This window comes from Castanea sativa, chromosome 1 (assembly GCF_040712315.1).
Source record: "Castanea sativa cultivar Marrone di Chiusa Pesio chromosome 1, ASM4071231v1".
In the NCBI taxonomy this organism is placed as follows: domain Eukaryota; kingdom Viridiplantae; phylum Streptophyta; class Magnoliopsida; order Fagales; family Fagaceae; genus Castanea; species Castanea sativa.
Window position 1 is genome coordinate 88,434,826 of NC_134013.1, and position 26,379 is coordinate 88,461,204.

A 26,379-nucleotide genomic window follows, 5' to 3' on the forward strand; every position below is an offset into this window, starting at 1 on the left:
TGAATAATAAACTGTCGGGAGAAAGACAAGAGAAAAGGTGTCTGTCTATTTGGCTCTTTTTGACTTCCAACTGTAAAATAGCACGTGCCCTCCACACATTTGCTTTGGGTATTGTCTTTCACTGTCGGCCTTGCCGTCCAAAACATGATGAGTTTTGTTATCAGAGTTTTATAGGATATAGGTGAATTTGTCGCTCCAATTATACTCTATTTGTTTTGGAGATGAGTCATAGGTAAATGAGTCATGTCTCAACGAATATTTTTCATAAAATTATCTCATATTCTAATGTTTGGTAAGAGATAGTGTGAAAAATAATCTCTAAAAATAAGTTATATTTTTTTTATTAATCAAAAATAATTTTCTTTAGACTTTTTTTTTATATACTATCAAATATTAAAAAATTTAAAAAATTATCTTTACGCAAAATTTTCCATCAAAACAAATAAAGTGTAGGTGAGCTCGGTACTCGACTTAACCATGTTATGTGACAAAACATTTGAACTCCCTTCTAATCATTGGAAAGGTAGAAATCAATCACACCCATATTTTTTAGTGATCAATTGAATTTTTGGGTGGGTGGCGTTTTACACAAATTTTTGAAAAATAGATAAACCAAATAAGATATTCCAAGAGAAAAAAATACTCTGCTAAAATTTTCAACAAACTAGGGAGAATCATGTAAAACAACTATACAAATTCAAATACAATGAGAGACGAAATTGTGGACGGACCTTTTGGTGGAGGAAATGTGAACACATGCTAAATTCTTACATAAAATAGGTTAATTAAGTAATAAAATAATTAAAGAGTAAGGTTTGGGATTAAAAAAAACAAATATATATATATAAAATTATTGACATAGTTTTTTTTTTAGAATAAATTATTAACATAGTTGGTTGTGATTGATGCAACATTATTCTCGTTTAAATCTATCATTAACATTATTTTTACCATTAACATTATTTCTATTGTACATCAATCACAACAAAATAATATTAACCATTATAAATTTTTTTATCGAAATTTTATTTACAATAATATTTTTTTAAAGTAAAATACAAAAGCTTCTCGAGATTAAGATTAAAGTACCAGCAATTATTTTTAAAAATATCCAATTTGTTCTCTAAGCACAAACTACACTTAACCCGCTCGAAAGTTTCTCTACTCCTCCAAATACTCTGCTTCCTTCTAACAGCTTAACTGAACATATTTCACAATGATTACATTATGACAATTATACACACGAGGTTGAAGTTAATAGTAGATAAATAATATTTTTTGTTCTTAAGGAACAACTTGAATATTTTTAAATTTTTAGTAACACTAGGCCTATTTGGTTTGAGCAAAAAATGGGTGTATTAAGTATTCATTTTCAAGTTTTTATGGGACCCAACACTAAAAAACTTGTTTGATTTTGTAATTGTATTTAATTTTTGATGATGCATAAAAAATCAGTACGTTGAATGCTCCGGGCTTCAATGGGCTAGTGGTTGCTTGGAATGCCTAAAAAGAAAGAAACACAAGATCAAAGGTGACTAGAGTGAACCGGTTAAGATCCTTCTGATGCTTAAGTTAGTTTTTCTCTCAAGAACTCAAGAATTCCAACTCTAGTAGTGGTGGAAACTTACTTTTATTGATGAAAATGAGTCATTATATAGTAAGCTTTTGGAGTGATTACTTGTCTAGTAACTTCCCCAATATTTATAGAAGTTAGAAGGTTCAGACTTAACTTTCACAACCGCTATAGAAGTTAGAATATTCAAATTTTATCTTCTACAACTGCCATTGGAAGTTAAGTACTTAATAGCGATGAACAAGGATTTGGTAGTATGTGGTCCGAGTTACAAACTCTTGTAGATAAATCCATTTGTGAAAATTTATAAGTGTTGGGTGGTCGGTTAAGTACTTGATAGCGATGAACAAGGATTTAGTAGCACGTGGTCCGAGTTTCAAGCTCTTATGGATAAATCCATTTTCAGGAAATTTATAAGTGTTGGGTGGTCGTCCAGATCACTTCGTGAGCTGGACGACCCTTCTGGTCTTAGAAGACCCTTTTGGTCTTAGAGGAACATTTTAGTCTTGGATGACCCTTCTGGTCTTGGAAGACCCTTTTGGTCTTAGAGGACCCTTCTAGTCTTGGACAATTCTTCTGGTCTTTGACAACCCTTTTGGTCTTAGAGGACCCTTCTGGTCTTAGATGACCCTTCTGGCCTTAGACGACTCCTCTAGCCTTGGACGACCCTTTTGGTCTTAATGGACCCTTCTGGTCTTGGATGACCCTTTTGGCCTTAGACGACCCCTTTGGCCTTGAACGATTCCTCTGGTCTTAGACGACCTTTCTGGCCTTAGACAACCCCTCTGGTCTTAGACAACCCTTTTGGTCTTGGACGACCTTGAATGTACAATATTCTGGGTGGATGATCCTTCCTTGGGCGACTTGACGGACAAATTAGAGATAGGTTAGTTTTTTTGTTCACTATCAGTTTTCATTTTCAGTATTAAAAAAAAAAGGATTTGAATACAATTTTTTGGTATTTTCATTTTCTTAAGAATGAAAACAATTGCATTTTCGTAAAAAACCATATCTGTGGATCCCACTAACATTAACTTATCCCATAAAAAAACACACTCTTTCTCGATTATGTTGAATTTTTAATTGTAAAAAAATAAAGTGAAAAAAAAAAAAAAAAAAAAAAAAAACTAGACCAGAAAATAATGCCAAACATGAAATGGATGGGTAAAGAAAATAAATACAAGATTTGATAAAGAAAAAATGAATTCAGAAAATGAAATGATAAAATGAATCCAAACCACCCCCCCCCCCCCCCCCCCCCAAAACCAAATAGGGATTAATATTAGACCATCTTAAGTAATTTAGCCAAATTTTCACATGGTTTGGAAAGCAACCAATATTAGTATTTTGTTTACCTATTTTTTAAGAATAGTGTTACATCTACAATATTTTTACAATATTTTCACAACGAATCATAGGTGGTTAGTTGTTACTAGTTCAAATTTGAACCTACCACTGAAATTACTTTTTTGCCCCAACAATAACAACCAGTAACAACCTATAACTTTTTTTGAAAAATTATAACCTATCACTTAAAATTTATTATAAAAATATTGTGAATATAACATTTCTCATGTTGTAAATATAATTTTTTTCATTATTACTTTAATCTTTCTTTACTAGTATTATTTTATCTGTTTTTCTCTCCTAAAATATCTCTCCACATAGACTGACCCGATTTCTTCCCAAACCAAACTCAACCCATAGTCCCACACAGACCCGAGAGAGAGAGAGAGGAAATCAATCGGCGGCGTGCCTCCATTGCCACTATCGTCCTCGCCTTCCTCCGCTGTGCTTGTCCACCCCCGCCGCTCCACTGCCTAGGTCGAAATCGTCCCTTCCACTCTAACATCGTTCCTCTTTGCTGTTGACCTCTATTTGTGAGAGTGCCCAGAGAGAGAGAGAGAGAGAGAGAATGAATAAAGGCGGAGCAGGTGGAGTGGGTGGAGGCGGAAGTGGGAGTAGCGGTGGCGGAAGTGGACCCACCGCAGCAGCAGCGGCAGCGGCAGCTCAGAAGCAGAAGACATTACTACAAAGAGTCGAAGCCGACATTGGCAGCATCGTTGACAACTTCACCCACCTCGTCAATGTCTCACGGGTATTCAAATATTTGCTAAGCTTTTTCTAATTGGGTTATTAAAATTTTAAGTCTTTGTGGCTCTTATTGGACAAATCTTTTGGATCCTCCATGGAAACCTGTGCTACACTCAAATGTTAAATTGCTTAATTGAGTTATTACATTTCACCAAGAATTTGTATCGAAAAATGCTAGGACCACAACAAATTACACAAATGGTTGCATGCTTTTTCTTTTTAACACATGCGTTGTTTGTATTAGAATGATGGTTAGTGATTAAATTTATCATGCTTTATTGGCTTAAGTTTTTCAGACTAAAGGGGGTGGTTTAATAAGGTATCAAAGTAGTTTTTCAGACTTTACATCATATTTCTAGTCCGTTTGGATTGAGTGGGGAGAAAGGGGGAGTGGAGGGAAGTAGAATATAGGTGGCCAGAAATAGGCTAATTTCCGACTAAAGGTGGGCTCACACCCAAGAGGGAGTGTTAGGATAATGGTCAAGTGGTTAAATTCGCCATTTCCTATCAGCATGAAGTTTTGGTACTAAGTGGTAGTTTAACAGATTGAACTGACTAGCCTTATCTTGTGGTTTTCTTCTTATCTTTACTAAGATTTGAACAAATGGTTGTTCCCATCATCCTTAGCCTCGGTAGCATAGCTTGTGCCCATCATTGGTATCAACATGTCATTTTTAATGGAAGCTTTTGTTTTGTGTTGAATAGTTGTTTAATAATTAAATATTAAAATTAAGATGTCCTAGCCATTTTCATAAATCACCTATCTTTATTGTTTAGAGTAAAGGTACAAACCATTTGGCAGCTTAATCAATTATACGGACCATTCTCACCTATCATAGATCCCATATTACCCAATATCAACTTATCTAGGAGGTCACTTGATGATTGAAAGCCTTAGATACTTTAGGATTACAAGGCTGTGTTACTAGGGGGGGTGGTGGTGGTGGGAATCAAGAGGGGAAGATTTGGGAAAGAGACAGGATATGAAGTGGGGAGAAATAAACTGATTTGGTTGGATATCAGATTAAGTCTGTTAGGAAATAGATAAGATAAGAATGCTGAGAACTTTAGCAAGGGGGGCAGAGTGGATTTGAGAATGTCAGCAAGAGAGAATTGAGAAAGAAGGAAAGAAAGAAAGAGGGGAAGGGGAGGGAGTGGAATACAATGTTGGTAAAAGCGAGGGGTGCACTTAAGCGCATAGGCTTCTTGGATCCTAGGCGCAAAGCACACAGCGCAAGTGCGCACCTGATTGAAGTGAAGTGCACATTTTAAAAAAATAATTATTAATGAGAAATGCAACAATCAAATGATCAAATTCTCATATAAATTGAAATAATTTTTTTTTAATATAATTCATATAACATTTAGATAAGCCCTACTTTTGCAATTTTAACACAAAAATTGCAACTCAAGTCATTTTATTTTTTTGGATAAGCTAGATATGAGTACTTCCATGTAATATCTTTCTTAAATTTCCTATATCCATATTGCCCTATGACTAATTAGTAATATTAGTTGGGGTAAAATACTACTTTGGTCCCTAAGTTTTAACAAAAGTTTGTTTTCCATCCCTAAACTTTAAAAAGTTCTTTTTTCATTCTTAAACTATTGAAAAGTGTGTCTTTCATCCCTAAACTATTGAAAATGTTTTATTTATGTTCTTAAACTTTACTAAAAGTTTGTTTTTCATCCCTAAACTATTGGAAAAAGTTCTTTTTTCATTCCTATTTGTGTCTCTAAACTATTGAAAAAACTCTTTACAAAGTTTAGGGATGAAAAAAGAAAATTTTAAAGTTTAGGGACGAAAAACAAACTTTCATTAAAATTTAGGGACCAAAATAGTATTTTACCCCATTAGTTAATAATTTAATCTCTTAATGACTATAACTCTATAAGAATTAGTCTTGCTATGTTCAACATCAACCACTAAAGTAACTAAACAATTACCACATATTCTATATCATACTTTTTTTTTCATGAATGAGCTAAGAATACGAGGACGTTGCAACATGATAATTGGTACCAAGCAGATATCCAAAAGGTTAAAAAATAGAATAAGAAGTAGTTAGGTGGGTTACTATTTCAAGGAGAAAAAATAAAAATAGAGAAGAATTTGGAGGTTGTGGGTTGGGTTTTTGGACAAGTTATACTCAAATTTTTTTTTTGATAAGTAAATTACCCTAAAAATATGCCAATCAGTGGTTTATCTCAATAATGTTAAGATCCTATAGATTTAATTCAGTTTTGGTTTATTTTTTTGAAAAATATAAAAAAAGCTCCAAACAGCTCGCTTTGAGCTTAAAAAAGTGCAAAAAAGCGCGCCTAAGGCATGCTGCTTTGAATGAGCTTAGCTTTTGAGAAAAATAGTGTTGGAGACTTGGGGCTTCGAGCTTTGAGCTTTGCAGCTTTGGTTGTCACCGAAATGGTTATATATGGTCCATTGTTCCTCATGGCTTAATATGGTGTCTTTGGAGGGAGATAAATAGTCGTTGTTTTGAAGATATTGAGAGATTTATTCTGGACCTCAAGCTTTTCTTTCTTAGAACTTTATTGGATTGGTTGTTTGCGTTGCAAAACCATTCATTCCCTTCTTTTATTGATTTCCTAGAATCGTGCAATTTTTGTATTTGATTTGTTGTCCCCTGGTTCACTTCTTGTGTACTAGGGTGTTTCCTTTTTGATATCAACATATTGTATTACTTACCAAAAAAAAAAAAAAAAAAACAGGTGGAATAAAACTCAACAAAACTCAAAATTTCAATTCATTCATCTGCTAAAAGATCATATTTAGCTACGATTACTTCCCATGGAAGTTCTTGCACTCTCTTAAATTTTTTAATAAGTAATAAAATTATATTTAAAAGAAATAGGGCGAAGCCTAAATACATGAGAAGTATGCAAGCGCAACCCAACAAATTAAGACCTAAAATTAAAAAGATCTAAGAGCTCTAAAAGAGAACAACAAACATCCCTAATATTCCTCAACCAATCAAACAAAGATCTAAGAACACATAGTTTCAAGTGAAGCAAGTAGGCATGGGCATTTTCATTTAATTCATTCTATCACTACTGCATTGCCTGCACTTTGATAAGGAAACAATGGGCTAACTCATTACCAAGGAAATCTTCTTGCTTATTGGTAAAAGGGAAAGAAGCCTTTGCAGATAATCACCTCCCAGCCAGTGCTTGCACAGTTTGAACTTTGGCTTTTTGCGCCAACTAGTTCATTGCCTTGATTGAGTGAACATGGTTACTGATGTTGTTGTTAACTAGCTCTTGAAGTTGGATTGAAGCTAGAACTTTGTATTTTGATGTTTTGTTACATTTGGTGGGTGCCACCTTGTCTCTGGGATCAGTGAGGATCATTTAGTCTCTAGAAGGGAAGGGAACCTTATACCTACTAATTGCTATTAATTAATTATAATTTTTTAATCTCTAGAATGGAAGGGAACCTTCTTCCCTATCATTGCCAAGGTGTAAAATCAGGAAAGGGGGCTATAGGGGCATAAGGCCTTTTCAAATTGTGGGAAGTGCTTCTTAACAAACTTGCCTTTTAAAATGTGAAAATTAGACGAACAATTAAGAACCCATCCAAATATACCAGAGTTGAGTAGTTTAGATCTAGAACCTGATTGTTTATATTGCTGTATGATGTAAATAAAAGAGGCAAGTGATCTTTGAAGGGTTAATTGGTTTTTCTAAGGAAGTCGCCTGAGCTTTTGGTTTATTTTAATTATTGCTGAAAATTTTAACATATATATTCTTAGAAGTTTTGTTTAATGTGATTATTTTCATGGAACCTTGCTTAATGTAGGTGAATGATCTTCCTGTCAGAAATTCACAAGAAGCTTTCATGATGGAGATGCGTGCAGCTAGAATGGTAAGAACGGTTACAGCTCTCTCTCACTCGTGCGAGCATGCACAAGAATGAAGACATGTGTATATGGTTTAAAATTGAAATCTCATTCATCTATTTTTAGATTTAGATCATGGAAAGATTGTTGTGATGCAAAAGGAAAGTTTGGGATGCAATTTGTGAGTTTCTTTTTTGCACATCCTTTTTAAGGGATTTAGAGAGATTCCACGCACCACAAAGCCAAACACTTGCCCATAAAAAATTGAAGAACTCAAGGATGCATCTCCCATTGAGCTATTGAATGTCTTAGACGATACGAGTTTATATAGATTTTTTTCTTTTCTTTTCACCGAGATAATGAGATACTGCTAAAAATAAGGTTGTTGATAATGGATTAGAAGTTTGGATTTTTTAAATTTTATTATTATTATCTTTACTGTTAAGACTATCTAAGCCTTATTCTATTTTAGTTACTGAACACCAACATCTTCAATTATAGGTTCAGACAGCTGACTCTCTGCTTAAGTTGGTATCAGAGCTTAAGCAAACCGCAATCTTCTCCGGATTTGCATCCCTTAATGACCATGTGGAGCAAAGAACAGCTGAGTTTAATCAACAGGCAGAGAAGACAGACCACATGTTGGCAAGAATTGGAGAGGAGGCAGCTGCCAGCCTCAAGGAGCTTGAATTGCATTATTTTTCTTCGGCAGATAGGGCTTGTGATACTCCGCAGTTGTGAATGGGTGGCATAAGAGAAGCATGCTAATCACCATTTGATTCTACTCTTAAGTACTGCGATTTCTAGTTCTACTTTAGTTTACCAATTTGATCCGATCAGTTTTGAATCATTTGAAAAAACAAATGTAGCCTTACATGTGTTTTCTATCAATGTAACATAATTCATGTTAGTTTGGATGCTCTGAGCCAAATTTTTTTTTAAGAGTTAGTTAGGCTTTTTTTTTTTTTTTTTAATAGTGATAATTTAATTCAAAAAAGTTTTACCAATTGAGTTAATTAGAACCCATATATAGTAGGTTATTTGTTTCAATAAAAAAAAAAGTAGTTTATTTGTTAAAGGCATATGCAAAACTAGCTATAGAAAATAATTAAAATATAAACTAAATATTTAGTTCATATCCTTTAAATCATATTTTAATTTAGTCTATAATCTTTCAATTGTATTAATTTGGTTCCTAACATTTTAATGTTGTGTGAATTTAGTCTGTACAGTTATCTCTTTGATGAAAATTGACAACATAACAAACGGCCAAAATAAAAAATTAGTTTATTGTTATATCAACGGAAATTATTATTATTATTATTATTTTGTTATTTGTCAAGTCAACAATTTTCATCAAATAAAAGACGAAAAAAATAAAAGCTTAGTTTGGATACAAATTATTGTTGCCACGTTTTCAGATTCTGCCGTTTTGTAACTTTTTTTTTTTTTCAACGTGCATGAACAGTAAACGGTACTGTTTATGCACATTATTTCACTATGCGGGAGACTAATTGCACTGTTTACGCACTGTAGCAGTACTGTTTATGTACTGTTTATGAGACCCACAAGCACTTTATTTAGAAAAAAATATTAAAAATGAGATCCGTACCACTATTCACAAATTTAAAAATTATTTTGTTATAATATTTTCAATTTTTAATTTTCAGCTGTATTCAAACGGACCCTATATTGACGCAACTTGAAAAGATAATACAAGAGATAAACCATATTTAAATAAGTAAATGAACCTATCCCACCGACAAAGTGTATTTTTTTCTCCACAAGGATAAACTTAAAAAAACTAGTGATATCTTGAGTTGGTACTTTTGTAGTGTCAATGAATCCAAACCCCACACACATCACAGGTTCAGTGTATATACCTCAAAAAATATTTTCTTATTTATTTCTGCCTATTTTTCCTCTAAAAGCGGCGGCGTTTCAATCATTTCTCTCTCTCTCTTTCAAACACTGTCACACGCACACACAGAGCTCGAGCTCTAGCAAAGCGAAAAAGCAATGTCCATGTCGATGCTCCAGCCATGCCTCTCAGGCACAACGCCTTCATTCTCCTTCAAACGCACCGTTTTGGTGTGCTGCGCTCCGTCGCAGCAGTCCCACGTGACGCTGGTGAACGGACCGGTGCTCGACGCTCGGGTCCCCCAGCGAACCGAGATACGGTTCGGTCTCCCTAGCAAAGGCCGCATGGCCTCCGATACACTAGATCTTCTCAAAGTACGCATTGTTTTTTTTTTTTTTTTTTAACTCTCTGTTTGGTTCCGGAGAAAATTGCATTGCATTGAAATTTCTTAATAACTTTTTGTTTTGTTTGTGTGAAAGGATTGTCAATTGTCTGTGAAACAAGTGAATCCGCGACAATATGTTGCGCAAATTTCTCAGGTATGCGAAAACGTTACTTTTTTTGTGAATTGCAATTGTGAGAATTAGAAATAGGCTTAAATATTGCATGAGCGATTTTGGTTTTCTAGAGAATAATTTCAAGTTTATTAGGGACTAAGAACTGACCACACTAAAAATTGATCATTTCAAGTTTATGAGGGATTAAAAGCAATCTATTTAAGTTTTTGGGACTAAAAACAATCATTTTAAGCTTGTTAGGGACAAAAAAACAGTTACTTTAAGCATGTTAGGGACTATAAATGATTAGGTTATGTTTTTTAGGGACTAAAATCGATAACTATTAATTTTTTTTAGAGACTTAAAGCAATCAAATTTAATTTGCTAGGGACTAAACGCGATCAAAATTAGTTTTTTGGCCTTAGAAATGACATTTTGTTGTTGAAAATCAGGAATCAGTGATAATTCTGAAGGAATGCTGAGATTGATTTTACTCATTTGTTCTAACTGATACTTTATAAGTAACTGGTTTTGAGTCTGACACTTGTTTAAGTAAAGAATGCTGTGATTGCATTCCCAGTTGATTTTCCCTTCCTTTTTACAACAAGTAGTAGCAGTCTCCTTACTAGTGTCATTTGACTCAATTAATCTGACTTGAGTCATGCCCAACTTTAGCCATGTTTAGTGTGTTTGGTTTAGTTTATAAATAAATGAACTAAGAAAAAATTAATCTATATATGAAAAATTCTTAGATGTTTGCTCAAAATATAATGCTGCCCAATGCAGTAATATGAACTAGCGTCTTTGGGCAAGTACAGTGGGGCATGTGTCATATTGCTTGAATTATTTTGTATGAGTTGCTGGAAAAGCTGACAATGGAAATGGAAAAGACATGTATAGGAAGCTTTTAAAAAAATTGTCGCATGTTTGTGTTATTATGTACTCCAATAATTCATAGGTCAATCAGTTATGATGGTATTTCCTGGGTTCAAGCCCATTGGATGCCTATGTGACTGACCAATAATATAAATAGTTAATCCTAGATACATTCTGTAGCCAAATTTTTTAATACCCATGTGTTTTACAGCTTGCCAATTTGGAAGTTTGGTTTCAGCGGCCAAAAGACATTGTTCGGAAATTGGTCTCTGGAGATCTAGACCTTGGTATTGTGGGTTTTGATACAATCAGTGAATATGGCCAGGTAAGCATTAAGTTATGAACTGTTTCTGGTGCATTATTTGGGTAATTGGGTCCCTGGGTGTTCTTTTGATGTTTACACATATATGGGCATAGTGACAATATTTTGCTTTATAAGTTGAAAAGTAAAAACTGAAATGCCTTCCCCTTTCTTCCTTAAGAGTAATTTTCCTACCAGTATATTCATTTAGAAGTTTTTCACTCTCTCTCTCTCTCTCTCTCTGTTGTTAGTTTGAAGGCCATACGTTTGAAAAAGTATCCTTTACTTTGATGAGGAAAATGCTTGTAGAGTGTGCACAAGTGTGTGTGTGTATATATATATATTAAATAAAAAAAAATTTGAAGTTTAGGTTTGTATTGGATGTTTGATCCTAACCTAGTTTATGACATCTTCTGAATCAATGATCTATAAATCATTAAGATTGGATACTCAATGTTACAAAAGTTATTTAGAATGCCTATTAAGTTGAGTACTCAATGCTACTATCTGGAGTAATTCAAAATGGCCATATAAGGTTAGATACTCAAGCATGCTTTGTCACTTTCTTTTGCTCTCTGCTATGTGTTACTGTGTTTTTTCTGTGTTTCTGGCTGTTCCAGCTGTGCTTCTATAGTGTCATTGTACTGATCTGATGTATTTCCTTGAAATATAAATTTGCTTATTCATAAAAAAATGGGGGTTAGATACTCAAGCATGGCTTAGAACCCATAGCAAAATTGTAAGATTTGTTTCAGGGAAGAATTTAATCTCTTAAACACACACACGTGCATCCAATGAACACTCTAATTATGTGAAGCATTCCTCCCTTTGTCATTACCTCAATAGAAACTTGTGCACGTAGTTTACACCTTGGAAAATAGGCAGAATGCTTCCAAGACCCTCCATATTGGGGGTTATAGGCACATAAATGCAATGGCATCCTGTAATTAGCTGGTAGATGCTCTGCCATACTCATAGAGGTGGATTGTTAGTAAAGGGTCTGATACTTTTATTAAAGGGAAGAGTTGCAATTAGCAGCAGATCATGGACTCGTTTTGAAATTTAACTAGCAAAATTTCCTTGTTTCTTGCGTATACCCTGTGTACTAGGATAGTGCTTTTATTTTTGCTCCTTTTTTTAATGAAATTCTATTACTTATTAAAAAAAAAAAAAAGAGTCCTTGTTTACTTATCAAGGATTGGTATGAGGAAGTGCATTACCATTAAAAGTTCTTCATTTTTGTTCCTGTTGTCAGGGGAACGAGGATCTTATCCTTGTTCATGATGCTCTTGAGTATGGGGACTGCCATTTATCACTGGCTGTAAGTTCTTGCAGATAACCAGCTGAAACTTACTGCTTATCTCATAAATTTTACTGTTAATAATCTTGGTATATCACCAATCATAACAATCTTGGTATATCCTTTGCCCTTTCAGATTCCCAAATATGGGATTTTTGAGAACATAAATTCTCTAAAAGAGCTAGCACAAATGCCTCAATGGACTGCTGAAAAGCCTCTGCGAGTCGCTACTGGATTCACCTACGTATGATCTGTGTTTCATTTTATTATATTATGAAAAGTTCAGTTTTTTTTTTTGGTAACATTTTCATTTTTGCGCCTATCCTTCTGCGCAGCTAGGTCCTAAATTTATGAAAGAAAATGGACTAAAGTATGTGACTTTTTCAACTGCTGATGGAGCATTGGAGGCAGCTCCTGCGGTGAGAAATGCATTCTTTCTCTATGATTTGCAGATATCTTTGTTTCTTTTTTCTATTTTCATTTTCCTCAATTTAGAACTGAATTGTTGCTGTCCATTGAGATAGTTGATCTAGTCCCTTGTCATATATTAGCACAATGCATGTTGTTCTCAGGGAAGAGGCTTAGAATTTCTTTTGATCCAGAATATTGATCACCCTGCTAGTCAGTTTATTTGTTATTAACATATTCTTAATATTCTTTTCTTATTTTGGTTATCTAATTATTTATATTCTCTACTGTTTTACCAGAATAATGGTTGATGAGATAAATTGTTTGATTGTCAGTTCTGTATACAGCACTGGACAATCTCTTTTCATTTCCCCCCTTGCTTAGAGACATAATTTTTTTGAGAGATGATAAGAATGGAAACAATAATAAAGCTAGTATGGATTTTTTTTTTTTTGGGTGGGGATGGGAGGGTTGGGGGAGGTTGGTCTAGTTCATAAAAAGGCACAGCAAGAAATTGAGAGAATGAATAAAAAATGGATAGAAGCACAACTAAAATAGAAATAGAAGCTAAGATGGGTGACTGAAATAGAAATAGCCTAGCTCATTCACTGAAACCACTACTAAGTGAGCTATGCAGCGGGGAAGGCAGTCTCCAACAGAGGAGTCCAAATTGTTGGCTTCACAGGTTTCTTAAAAGGAAAATATGGCTTTTTTCCTTTTGAGGAGGGTTGTGGAGTGAATGCATAGCTGGCCTTAATTAATATGAAAGGATACAGTTGTATAGTGCAATTTAGAAGCTACTTTCCACTTCTTTTTTTAGTTTTGTTTTGTTTTCGACTGGTAACTCTTTAAACCCACCATAATGCACCCTAGACTGGATCCCAAGCCCGCGTGACTGAGCTTGGCTACTTTTCTACTTTGACTTCTGTTAGTTTTATAATAAAATAAAATAAAAATGGTAAGAAACCTTGAAATAATCGATTTTTGTTGGACACCTTACTTGTCTTCCCCTGAATTCTCTCCACTTCTTCTTCTTAGAGAAAGAAAAAACGATGACCCTTCAAGTACATTTTGTTCACTATTGTGAACACGATGTACTCTTCTCAATAAAGCATTTATTACCAATCCAAAAAAAAAAAAAAAAACGATGACCCTTTTCCTCTTTACCCATCATTCTTTCTTTTGTTGTTTTTAGGTGATGAGCATAATGCTCACTAAAATGTTGATAAATATGTCCTAAATTAAAAATCCTGAATGCTTCGACGAGCTGTGGATAACAAACGACACAGATTCAGCACTTCAAATATCCAATTGGTTAAAGTTGTCATAACATAGAGCTGTACGCAATGGCTTCTGAAGGAAAGTTGTGGGTCTTGGGTGACATTTCTGTATGTAAAGCAATTAAAATATAAATATGAATAAAATAATTCATTTTGTTACATAATAATTCCCGTGGAATATGTTGCCTTTTGGTTTAAGACATTCATGTTTTGGATAATGATGTCACTAGTTAAAATGGAAATTTTGTATTGGATAATGGTGTTGTCAAGTGTAGCTGACTGCTTAATAGATACATGCTATCTCCACATGAATTTTATATAGACCACTTGTCTTTACTGTAAATTCAGATGGGCATAGCTGATGCAATTTTGGACCTTGTGAGTAGTGGAACAACACTGAAAGAAAACAACTTGAAAGAAATTGAAGGCGGAATTGTGTTGGAAAGCCAGGTTAGCTATCTTGGACCTTGCCAAGCATCAGATTTTGTAGTTTCTAGAATGCTATTAAAAGAGGGACTTCAGGCAACTGCTTTTGTGAAACGGTTAATTTTGCATTTTGTCTTTATCACATCTTTTCTTGCAACATTCTTCAGGCTGTTCTTGTTGCAAGCCGGAAAGCATTGATCCAGAGGAAAGGTGCATTGGACATAACACATGAGATTCTTGAAAGATTGGAGGCACATTTGAGGGCTGTTGGTCAGTTCACGGTATGTCATGTTCTTCTTCTGGGGCTGCATTTTATTTAAATTTAGTTTTATGTTGCTTACACACTTAACTGGCAGGTTACTGCAAACATGAGGGGAAGTAGTGCGGAGGAAGTGGCTGAGAGAATACTGAGTCAGCCATCATTATCTGGACTGCAGGTGTGCTTTGGAATAAAATCAATCACTTTTCTTCTCCCAACTAAGTTTTCCCCAATGTTTTTTTTTAAGTTATAAAAAAATTTAAAATGGAAAGGCTCTAGCCCTAGTACACTGGAAGTATAAAGAGAGGCACAAAGAAATCTAAGAACACATAAAAAAAAAAAAAAATCTAAGATCTAAAATTTCCAAAAGAAAGTAAGAAGCAAAGCCCTCAATCGCCCTCAAGGTTTCCCATTGTTAGTTTTCATATTTGGATGAGTGAATCACAAATCATGATTTGGATTTTTAATCACCATTCCTGAATTTCAGGAGCTTTTCTTAATCCGTTATATATGTGCAGGGACCTACTGTAAGTCCAGTATTTCGTAAATGTGATGGGAAGGTAGTCTCAGATTACTTTGCCATAGTCATATGTGTACCCAAAAAGGCATTGTACAAGTCTGTACAACAACTGAGAGCGGTGAGCCTTTTTATTATCTTTTTTTTACAAGTTCATTTTATTATCTCTAATTAATTTTAATTATTTGTAATGTTACGTATGCTTGTTTTTCCGTCTCTCCTTACGTGTCATGAGGAAAATGTTAGTTCTTTGGCTCAGGCTTGTGTGCCATTCTGTGGCTTGGATTGATATTTTCCCATTAGACTAGTGTTTAGCCTTTTGGATTAAAAGATGATACTAGCGTAGCAAATGTTTTAGCTCTGTAAGGTATCTGCTCTTTCTCTGATGGATAATTTTACAGAATTAACCAGCTTTTGAAAGGTTCACCTCTCCCCCCCTAGGATTGATAAGATCTTTTAATGTATGGACAAGCTAGGTATATCATAAGAAACAACTGTCTTGACCTTTACAATTGAAACCAGCTTGTTTTTAAACAGGTTGGTTCAACTTAACCTGGTATGACATGCAGGTTTGTCCAGTTTATGTAGCACCAGTTACTGAGTTTTGTGTCTTAACGTGTAGATTCTGAACTCATAAGAAATCTCTGTGCCCATCTTTTGTATTAAACTATATAATATATGTTAAAAAACAAGGACACTATTTTCTGGCATCTCTCATCTCTCTAGGGATTTTTTTATCTGGTTCCACATTAAATTGAGTTTCCCCGTCCAGAAATCCACCTGCAAACTTAATTGTTTGGATATTGGCTGATGCAGGTTGGAGGCAGTGGAGTTCTTGTTTCTCCTTTGACCTACATTTTTGATGAAGAGACTCCAAGATGGCGCGAGCTTCTCAGAAAACTTGGACTTTAGTCCATTGTAGTAAATGCGTTGAGCATGTTATTGCAGCTATGTTGTTTGCATCGGAGTTTTTTGAGCTCGTCCCAGCTAGAAGGCAGACTTGATCATACACGATGTACTTTAGTCATGAGTTTTTTCAAGCAATATTTGTTCTCTTTTTTTTTTTTTTTTTTTTTATATTAATTTATATTAGTGACTTTTTTTTTTTAGTTTACATATATTTTGTGTATTGATCTGTAACGTATGTTGCACAGGCATAGTACTAGTTGTACTTTATTTGGTTGTTGTAGCTCACTCGTGGACATGATTGGGTTACTGTTTCATCGTAATTATTCTCACTCCCACATCAAGCCGATCATTGCAGATAAAGGCTTTCCACATATGTAGCTGCTTCCATTTTCGGCTTGGGATCATATAATATACCTGTATAGGTGTAATCTGTCAAATTGTATTCTATCAATTTGTAATAGCGTTCTAAACTCATTCCAACCCTTTTCACCATTCTTTGACGCGCACATAGGCCACAAACAAGTGCCCATATATGGAATGGTCGCCAATCTAGTCCAAGATTCCTTCATCACTCATAGCTGAACGCACAAGTTTTTGCGGGATTTGCCGGTGCGCACAGATAGACACAGGTGTTCTCCAAAAGTCCTTTACTCCCATAAACCTGATGTATAGAAACGTTTTCCTGATGATACGTAACCTATGCAGTACAAAACAGATTCGGGCCATGGTAGCTTATGAAATATCTCCTCTGCTAAGTCAAAATAAATGAATGACGGCTTCACATATTTCCTAGCCCTCCAATAAATTGCCCCATTGCAGTAGGTAGTCTTTGGGATCAATGGAACACTGTAGTTATAAATATTGTCCACATCCACCAGAATTGTCTTCCAAGTAAAGGTCTTGAATGAAAAGATCTCAATCCTTTTTATATCAAAAGGGAAAATCTGGTAGGGCCTTACTATCAGTGGAATAATCATAGCCAAAACCAAAACGGTAAAACCAACAAGACATTGAATCAGGTGTTGATGTTGGTCTTGATATATTTTGATAACTTTTGGCAGATGGGTTCCAATCCAAATATTCAGATGTACGTTTGCACCTATTATATATAATTCAATACATACCAAGCCATTGCAAGAAGCCAAGGCCCTGTTTGGTTTTTTTTTTTTTTTTTAATCACCTATCACTATTTATTCAATTTTCGTCATTCATCACTCACTTAAAATACCCTACTTTCTTAATATCTACTTGTTTGGCAACTGTTTTCACTTCACATCACTCAATTATTTCTACTGTTTTGTGAGACCCACACACTGACCCAAAGAAGACTTGTCTCAACATATTCTTCACCTCACAATGGAAAACCTTGAAAATCAACATCAACTGGTTGACCATAAACACAGGTTTGAAATAGTGCTTCATAACCTAATGATAAAACACAATTGTCACTAAAAACAAGGACCGTTAATGCAGCTAGGGTTTTGAGATGCTCTCTGAAAATGGGATTTAGCGAATTGGCGACTATTGATAAAAGTGTCCTACTTTGGATACACACTTGAATCGCATAAGAGACTTCACTGGTAGTCTTGAAAGTATGTTCTCGACCAGGGCCGGCCCAAGGCCTAGGCAACTTAGGCTTGGGCCTAAGGCCCCACAACAAAATAAAAAATTCGCTATTAAAAAAAGGCCCCATCTCCCATCGCAAAAGGCCCAAAATTTTATAAAAATATAACATTTTTTAAATAATTGATACTTTTTTTTAAGAGTGATGCTAAAGATATCATAAATTTTACTATAGGTTTAATTGACATATCACCTATCACATAAAAATGTAATAATTCAAATACAAATAAATTAAGTTGTTGAAATTTATCAATTACTAATATTATATTGTGAAAATTTTGTAATATCTTTAGTATTTTTTTTTTCATTTCTAATAAGGCTTCCAAAATAGGAGACCAATAGAAATTTAAACCAATTGAAACCCCAAAATGTTTCAAAAAAGATGCTGCAAATGTGGTAAATTATCAATGATGACTAATCTCCTCTAATAGTTTGAGATTTTAATTTTTGTAAACTAATCTCCAACAAAGCCACACACCAAATAATATCTATCTCTTTTTCTTAAAAAGAATATATAAAATTAAAATTTAGATTACAACTATACTTAACTATGCATAGTCATATATCCAAGTTAAGGTAAGTTTATCTTTTAAAAAGATAATATTTTTTTAGTTCTTTTTGTTTAAATTTATGGTTCAACTATGATATTCAATCCTCTATATAAAATTATCCTTATAGTTTTATGTTTACATCAAATTAATCTTAATTTAATTAGTATTATATACTTTTATTTAATTAATGTGTACATATAAAAAGGCCCCATATAAAATTTTCGCCTTAGGCTCCAAATTTTCTTGGGTCAGCCTTGTCTTTGACGAGATCATTTGGGATCGTAAAGCTTTGTGGCCGTGCCTTGCAAATCTGCACGCTTCAGTTCAAGTCCTGGGCTCTCTATATTCAATATATATAGAGAAAGAAAAAAAAAATTAAATAGTAATATTTTAAACCTAGTAATTAGAAATGTAACAAATTAAAATTTATAGTTTCAAAAGTATTAAACCCTAACAATTCAAAAAGTAACAAATTAAACCCGCAACTCATTAGAAGCAAAATGGCAGGTAGCAGCAAAATGAAAGGGTCCATCCTATACAAAGTTGTGTGTTAATTTGGGGTATTGTGTGCTGTCCTGGCTTTGTAAAAGTTGTTGGTTGTGCCCCTGCATTGCATCACATATGTATTTGAATGGTATAACTATTAGTGCTTTAAAAAAAACAGAGATGTTCGTAAGAGCATATCTCTTTGCATAGAGCCTTAGATATTTAGTTATTATTTAAATAACTATAATTACTCAAGAACTTTAGCTTATCTAGCTCAACTTGATAATATCAAGTTCAAAATCATATATAATAAGTTTATTATTAAAAAAAAAGTCAAGTAAACAACAGCATGGTTAAAAAAGGGATATAATTAACCTCTGAGAGGTTTCTTACCATTTGAAAGAATAATGTAAATGATTGTGGGTGCATATTAGTGTTTCAGCTCTGTTTTAGAGCTTGACCTTGTTACATGGACTTCAATTGTATGTGCATATGCATTCTAGATGTTATCTTTTTACATGGACTTCAATCTAATTATCAACTATAATTAGATAATTGATAATTTTTAAATTATAAGGATAAAATAGCTATGAGTTTAGGTTGGATGCTTATATCCCAAAAAAGGGTTGCATGAAAGAGATGACCATTTCATGAGGTTAACTCCTACTTATGAAAAGCTAATTAGAATTAAGCAATAGCATCACTAATTTAGAAAATTAATATAGAGAATCAGATGGCAAATTCATAACATCAATGACTTGTCCAGCAAATTAACATTAATGACTAGTCCCACTAATGACAAGCTACTTTTGTCACATTCGGCAGTGCCCTTATTTTTTTACTCACATCAAAGCAAAGGCTGCTAGCAACATTCTACTACAAGCAAATTGACAAGAAGCTGCAAGATGTGAATCTATTAAAATACAATATTTAAAAAATTTAATCCTTTACACAAAACAATGGTATTATATAAGTTAAGACCCAAACAACAAGTACAAGGAACAATATGTCCAAATATAATTACAAAATAGAGTTAACAACTCACCTGACCTAAAACCAAGATCATTTATATATGTTAACTGGCCTTCTCGGTAATTGGTATCCACTTAAATTAAATAAACAGTCAAGATTAAAAACCATTAGATTTAATGGCCAAGATTTGGGTGGGTGCCATAGCCACTAAAGAAACATGGGTACCATAAAATAACTCTTAAAATAAATGAATATATAAAGTACTAAATGAAAGCCAAATCCTAAGCCTTTATTTGTTTCGAATTTCACGGATTTTTTTTTTTCAAAATAATCAAATCCCTCAAAAAATTTCATTAGTTAGCAAGGTTTTGAAATTATTTAGCAATCTAACAAATCGAGTCTGTAAGACTCGATTTTGCTCTTTGAAATCGAGCAAAGTGGAGTCGAGTTCCAAAGCACACCTCAAACTGCAGTCCAGATAATGATGGCTGACTCAGTATTCTCTCGGCCACTCCCCCGCACTACTACTCCACATGTTAATGTTAGCAGTAACCTGCCAGTGAAGTGTGTGAGCAACATAAAACTAAATTTAAATAAAATGCAGCCCCAGAATAACAACATGACATACCATGACCTGTACAACAACTGAGAGCGGTGAGCCATTTTATTATCTATATTTTTTATTAGTCCATTTTATTATCTATATGTAATATTAATTATTTGTAGTGTTACGTATGCCGGTTTTCCCATCTCTCTTTACAATGTCACGAGGAAAATGTTAGTTCTTCAGCTCAGGCTTGTGTGTCATTCTGTGGCATGGATTGATATTTTCCCATTAGACTAGTGTTTAGCCTTTTGGATAAAAAGATGATACTAGAGTAGCAAATGTTTTAGCTCTGTATCAACATAGACTAGTGTTTAGCATATGATTAAACAGAGCTAAAACATTTGCTACTCTAATTAATATTTAATCATAGACTAGTGTTTAGCCTTTCTCTTATAGCTAATTTTACAGAATTAACTAGCTTTTGAAAGGTTCAGCTCTCCCCCCCTAGGATTGATAAGATCTTTTAATGTATGGACAAGCTAGGTATTTCATATGAAACAAATGTCTTGACCTTTACAATCGAAACCAGCTTGTTTTTAAATAGGTTGGTTCAATTTAACCTGCTATGACATGCAGGTTTGTCCAGTTTATGTAGCACCAGTTACTGGATTTTGAGTCTTAATATGTAGATTCTGAACTCATAAGACATCTCTGTGCCCATCTTTTGTATTGAACTAGGTATGAAAAAAAAATTTATAGTTTACGTATATTAGAATTTGTATGACAATTACAATTTTTATTTATTTGGTTATTAATATCAATTAATATTTTTTAGGTTAAGTTTTCATGTTATTTTTAAATTTTTCCTCTCTTGAATTGAAATCCTGGCTTCGTCACTGATGTATAACAACTTTTTATTTATTTATTTTTTTAAAGCAAATTTACTCATCTTCAAGCCCTTATGTGTGTCCATCCTAATTTGATCTTTTTTTTTTTTTGGCTTTGAAAAAACTCTAATTTGACATGATATGTTGATGTTGTGAAACATTTGTGGTCAAAGGAACTACTCAAATTAATAAGAAGCCATTCATTATTAAACCACTGATCAATGATGTAATTTGAGCTCTGTCTAAAGCAACTCCTCAAATTGTTAAGAACACAATTCATTATTATGTCCCTTTATTCTGAGGTTTGTGTAAACTCTAAACTCTCAATTAGGGGTGTTTACGGTGCGGTTTTGGGTCATTTTAAGCACCACACTTTGCGATGCGATTGACCAAAACCATAACCGCACTATACCCAATTTTGTGGCCACATGTGCAGTTTGGTGCGGTGTACAAAGCGTGGTTTGGTCGGTTTTGAGATGATATATTTTTCAAGATGTCATAGTCAATTTCTAATTTACTATTAATAATCATGACAATATAACCGTAAGTTTTTTTATTTATTTTTAATATAGTGTGTGTAACAAAAAAAAGTAACACAACAACACTGAGTATCTTTTTTTTCTAAGAAACACACACACACACACACATATAAGGGAAGGGGGATGAGATAAGGGAATACACTCACACGCCAACACCAAAATTGCATATGGCAGTTAGTGTCGCGGAGTAAGTAATAAACCCCTTCTCAATATCACACCTTACCGATATGGGACAACTCAATAACACTGAGTATCTTTTTTTTGAGAAACACACACACACACACACACACACTTGCTCCGCGACACTAACTGCCGTATGCAGTTTGGTGTTGGCATGTGAGTGTATTCCCTTATCTCATCTCCCTTCTCCTATATATGTGTGTGTGTTTCTAAAAAAAAAAGATACTCAGTGGTGTTGAGTTGTCCCACATCAGTAAGGTGTGATATTGAGAAGGAGTTTATCACTTACTCAACGACACTAACTGTTGCATGCAGTTTTGGTGTTGGCGTGTGAGTGTATTCCCTTATCTCACCCCCCTTCCTCTATATATGTATGTGTGTGTGTGTTTCTCCAAAAAAACAAAAAAAAACAAAAATTAACACAAAAATATATACATACAAGATTAAAAAAAAAAAGAAAAAGAAAAACAGATTGACAATAAACTAAAAGTATTAAAAATATATAGTATATACAAAACAAAAAAATAATCTTAAACTTTTGAACTTTTGATTTTGTATTTAACAAAACGAAGTTGTTTTTAGCATGAAACCAGAATGTACTAACACTAGGTTGGTCACTTATTTCATATAATATTAAATTATTAATATATATTTAATATAAAATAAATAAATATATATGAGTATGATGCAATGCAATTTTTTGGGGTTTTCTTATCATAAAACCGTGTTTTATACCACACAATGTAGTGCGGTATGGTGTGGTTCATTACCACTTGCAGTGCTGTTACTTCATTTTGTGGGCGATTTTAGTCGGTTTGAGTGTGGTCGTGTAGTTTGAGTGTTTTGGTGAACACCCCTACTCTCAATTAATGCAGAAAGTACATTCTAAGAGGCCAAAAAGTTTCTCATTCAACAACTAAAAAAAAAATGTCAAAACGAACTGTGACAATACTCATATTTGGCGACGAATTCTAGTGACAAAATTATACTTCGTATCCAAATATAAACATTCAGCAACGATATATAAATTCTGTCGCCTAATGTAATAATAATAATAATTGGTGATGAAATGTAATTTATTGCTTCTCTCTTTCTTTCTTTCTTTCTTTCTTTCACAATCATTATTTTTAATTAGGTAATTGAGGATTTGAATCTTAAATCCAAATCTATGCTTCAATAAACAACTCTATCCGAATTCGGAATAGGACAACAATATAATCACCTCCATCTGGAAAAAATAGAAGAAAAGAATTCTTGAATTAAAAAAAAAAAAAAACCCAAAAATTGCTTTGTTGTTATCATCATTTTCCTTGGTTTTCAAGCTTTAGGATCTGGTTGGTTGAAGGAGTGGAAATGTGGGAGAATAGAAAATAGTGGAAAGATTGAAAAGATTTAGTTTTCCCTCATGTGTGTTTAGTTGGAGAGATGATAAAGCGGAGGGATAAAAAACTATTTTATTAGGTTAAGAGGAAAAATGAGAGAATGGAAAATGAATTTAGTATAAATTTACTATTATATCCTCATTAAATAAACAAAAAGTAACACATTTTTTATTAAAAATTGTATGAACACTTCAAATTTTTTTTTTAAAGGAGCACATGCAAGAAGGAAGATGAGCACCAAAAATAAATAAATAAATAAAGAGAAGTACAAGAAAAGAAAAATAAAACAAAGAAGAAGAATAAAATAATAAAGGAAAAAACTTAAAACAAAAAGATTAAATAAAATAAAACACAGATAGTACAATGGACGAAGAGACAAAAATCAAAGGAAAAGGAACAAAAAAATAAAATAAAATAAAATAAAAAGTGCCAAAGAAATGACAAACACGTGCACTTGCACATAAGTATTTTGGTCTGCTCCATCTGTGAGAGTTTTCCTCTTAGTTTTCTCCCTAGAGACAAAAATCGATGGAAAAGGAAATAATAAATGATAAATAAAAAGTCTAAGCTGGCAAAGAAAGGACAAACCCATGTGCACTTGCATATGTGTATTTTGGTCTGCTCCATACCGTGAGAGTTTTCCTCCTAATTTTCTCCCCCAAAATCTTTCCATTTTGGTGGGTTAAAGAGAAAATACCTGAGCCCGACCACTTTTTTCCTCTCTCCCTCCTTCTCAACCAAACACCTACTAAAAATACTTTATTTCCACTATACTCCTATTAATTTTTCGTCCTCCCTAAAATCCTCCCAAACAAGCATACCCTTTATGCCCATAACCAAACGAGCAACCTCATTTTGATGAACCACCTTAGTCTTTTTGACTTCCATCTTAGTTACCACCACAAAGTCCTTTACCCCCAAAGTTTGAGAGGTATTAATGACTAATGATTCAATTGCTAGCCTAAAGATTGTCACAAAGAGAAGGGCCAAGAGGTTGAAACTCTTAAGCATGTTGGAGACGTGGAGTTCCTGTAATTCTGATGAGGCCAATACATATGAAGAAGCATCGAAAACTTGAACGAAATCTAGAGAGGCTATAGGTCCTCAATCAAAGTCAATATTTGGTACCTATGTCTCATTTTGGATCTCAACAATTCCCACTGCTTCTGGTGATTGTCTTTTGAATTTGAACTTTACTCTGCGGCAAATTTAATCATAGTCATCATTTTCATAAATTTTTTATGCATTTTTTGTTAGCATCCTCAAAACGCTTGTTTTTCCTCTCTTTTAGCACTCTCATAATTGTCTTTCCTCTTTCACACGAGTTAATTTTGTCATCCCTAATCTGACCCCATTCCACCTTGTTGCCATCCATATTTGTGTGTAACCAAAATCCTTCAAAAGATATTATATGGCTTTGGCTAAACATTTTCTCTATGAAATATGAGTGTCCAATTCCATAATAGGTCTATTATTAGGTTATTTAGGGTATTGAGCGACACTAACTGCTGCATGCAGTTTTGGTATTGGCGTATGAGTGTATTCATTTATCTCATCCACATTCCCTTATATATGTGTGTGTGTTTCTCAAAAAAAAAAAAAAGGGTATTGAGCAGTAGTACTCTATATTTTCACATGAATGATGTATTTTACCATAAATATAATTATTGTAGAATCAATCATAAATTATTCATTCATTAAAGCAATATGCTCACCTTCTCAATTACAGTACATATGGAACCAAGGTTAGTAGCCTAGATTTGTATTTTATATATATATATAAAGTATTATTAGGATAAATTCATTTACTTCCATTTACTAATTTTTTTATATAAAATGATTATTTTTCCAAAATTTATATAAATAAGAATTGATTTGAAATATAACATACACAAATTTAGTTATTTTTTGCAAGACTTGAAATAAAATTTAGGAAAAGGCAAAACTAAATTTAATAAGATACAATCAAGAATATAATTAATAATGTGCACTTAAGTTAGAGAAAGTAATTAAATATTTGTCAAAAAATAATTAAGTTCATATTCATAATTATATTAATCTTAAAAAAACTCAATTTCTTCTCTTTTTAATAACATGTAATGTAAGTAAGAGATGATTTCCCATGTATTATAAGTTTATAACACATGATGAGTATTATATATAGATAGTAATTTTTTTTTTAAATCGAACAATATTTTTTAAAATGAATGTAGTTTACCAATAAATCGTTTAGAGCATCGACTAGTTGCATCTTATTCTAAGATAAGAAAAGATGGTTTTCTGAATTAATTACAAACAATATGATTTCATCCACCTTGTCCACTCTTTGATGACTATGATATACTACCATGCTAAAATATTAGAGCACTCGTAATAAGGTTGCTAAAATGACTAAATAGTCATTTTAGAAACCTAAACACCAAAAACACACACTATAACAAAGAAGGTAAAGCAAAATGTTTTTGAGTGATTGCTACAGTGGGCTGCTATCTCTAGTAGCTCACTGTAGGTGGATTGTACAAGAAAAAAAAATCATTTTTTATTCCCACACACACGTGCCTTGTTTCCACAATCTCACTCACACATAGACAACCCACTACAATTCTTGTGCTTTCTCCCTCAAGCCTCTCTTTGCCCAGCCCTATCTCTGCCTAGCCTAGCCCTCTCTCCCCTTCGCCCAAGCTTGTGCGGTGATTTTTGGTGTGTTTGGGTGCCATGAGTACATCGATTGGTGTAGTGGGTAGCTCGTGTGGCTGGTTCAATCAATGCAGTGGGTCGTTGGGAGCCATGGTTGGCTAGGTTGATTAGTGTGGCTAGGTTGATCATTGTCGTGGGTCACTTGTCACCATGGTTGTGTTATGGGTTTTCAGAGTGGCTAGGTTTGTGCGGCGGTTTTGTCGTGGGTTGCTTGTCACTGCGATTGTGTGGTGGGTTTTTAGAATGGCTGGGTTTGTGTGGTGGTTTTCTCTATGTATCTCAAATCATCGCTCTCTCTCTCAATCAAAAAAAAAAAAAATCTATAAACATTCAGCAAAGAAAATTATGATTTTAGACTTT

At 33.6% G+C, this 26,379-nt stretch overlaps 2 protein-coding genes and 1 pseudogene across 2 annotated transcripts; 2 read left to right on the forward strand and 1 right to left on the reverse strand.

Moving 5' to 3' along the window:
* Nucleotides 1–3,261: 3,261 nt before the first annotated feature.
* LOC142606560 (mediator of RNA polymerase II transcription subunit 22a-like) lies at nucleotides 3,262–8,431 on the forward strand. Its single transcript, XM_075777880.1, has 3 exons — nucleotides 3,262–3,671; nucleotides 7,482–7,547; nucleotides 8,023–8,431. The coding sequence occupies exons 1-3, from the start codon at nucleotides 3,489–3,491 to the stop codon at nucleotides 8,260–8,262; spliced, it is 489 nt and encodes a 162-aa protein (XP_075633995.1). The 5' UTR covers nucleotides 3,262–3,488; the 3' UTR covers nucleotides 8,263–8,431.
* A 1,000-nt stretch (nucleotides 8,432–9,431) lies between these two features.
* Nucleotides 9,432–16,542, forward strand: LOC142618643 (ATP phosphoribosyltransferase 2, chloroplastic-like). Its single transcript, XM_075791613.1, has 11 exons — nucleotides 9,432–9,756; nucleotides 9,862–9,921; nucleotides 10,967–11,080; nucleotides 12,312–12,377; nucleotides 12,493–12,600; nucleotides 12,692–12,775; nucleotides 14,393–14,494; nucleotides 14,638–14,751; nucleotides 14,827–14,907; nucleotides 15,248–15,367; nucleotides 16,063–16,542. The coding sequence occupies exons 1-11, from the start codon at nucleotides 9,541–9,543 to the stop codon at nucleotides 16,156–16,158; spliced, it is 1,161 nt and encodes a 386-aa protein (XP_075647728.1). The 5' UTR covers nucleotides 9,432–9,540; the 3' UTR covers nucleotides 16,159–16,542.
* LOC142636611 (F-box/kelch-repeat protein At3g06240-like) lies at nucleotides 16,502–20,450 on the reverse strand (annotated as a pseudogene).
* Nucleotides 20,451–26,379: the final 5,929 nt, after the last annotated feature.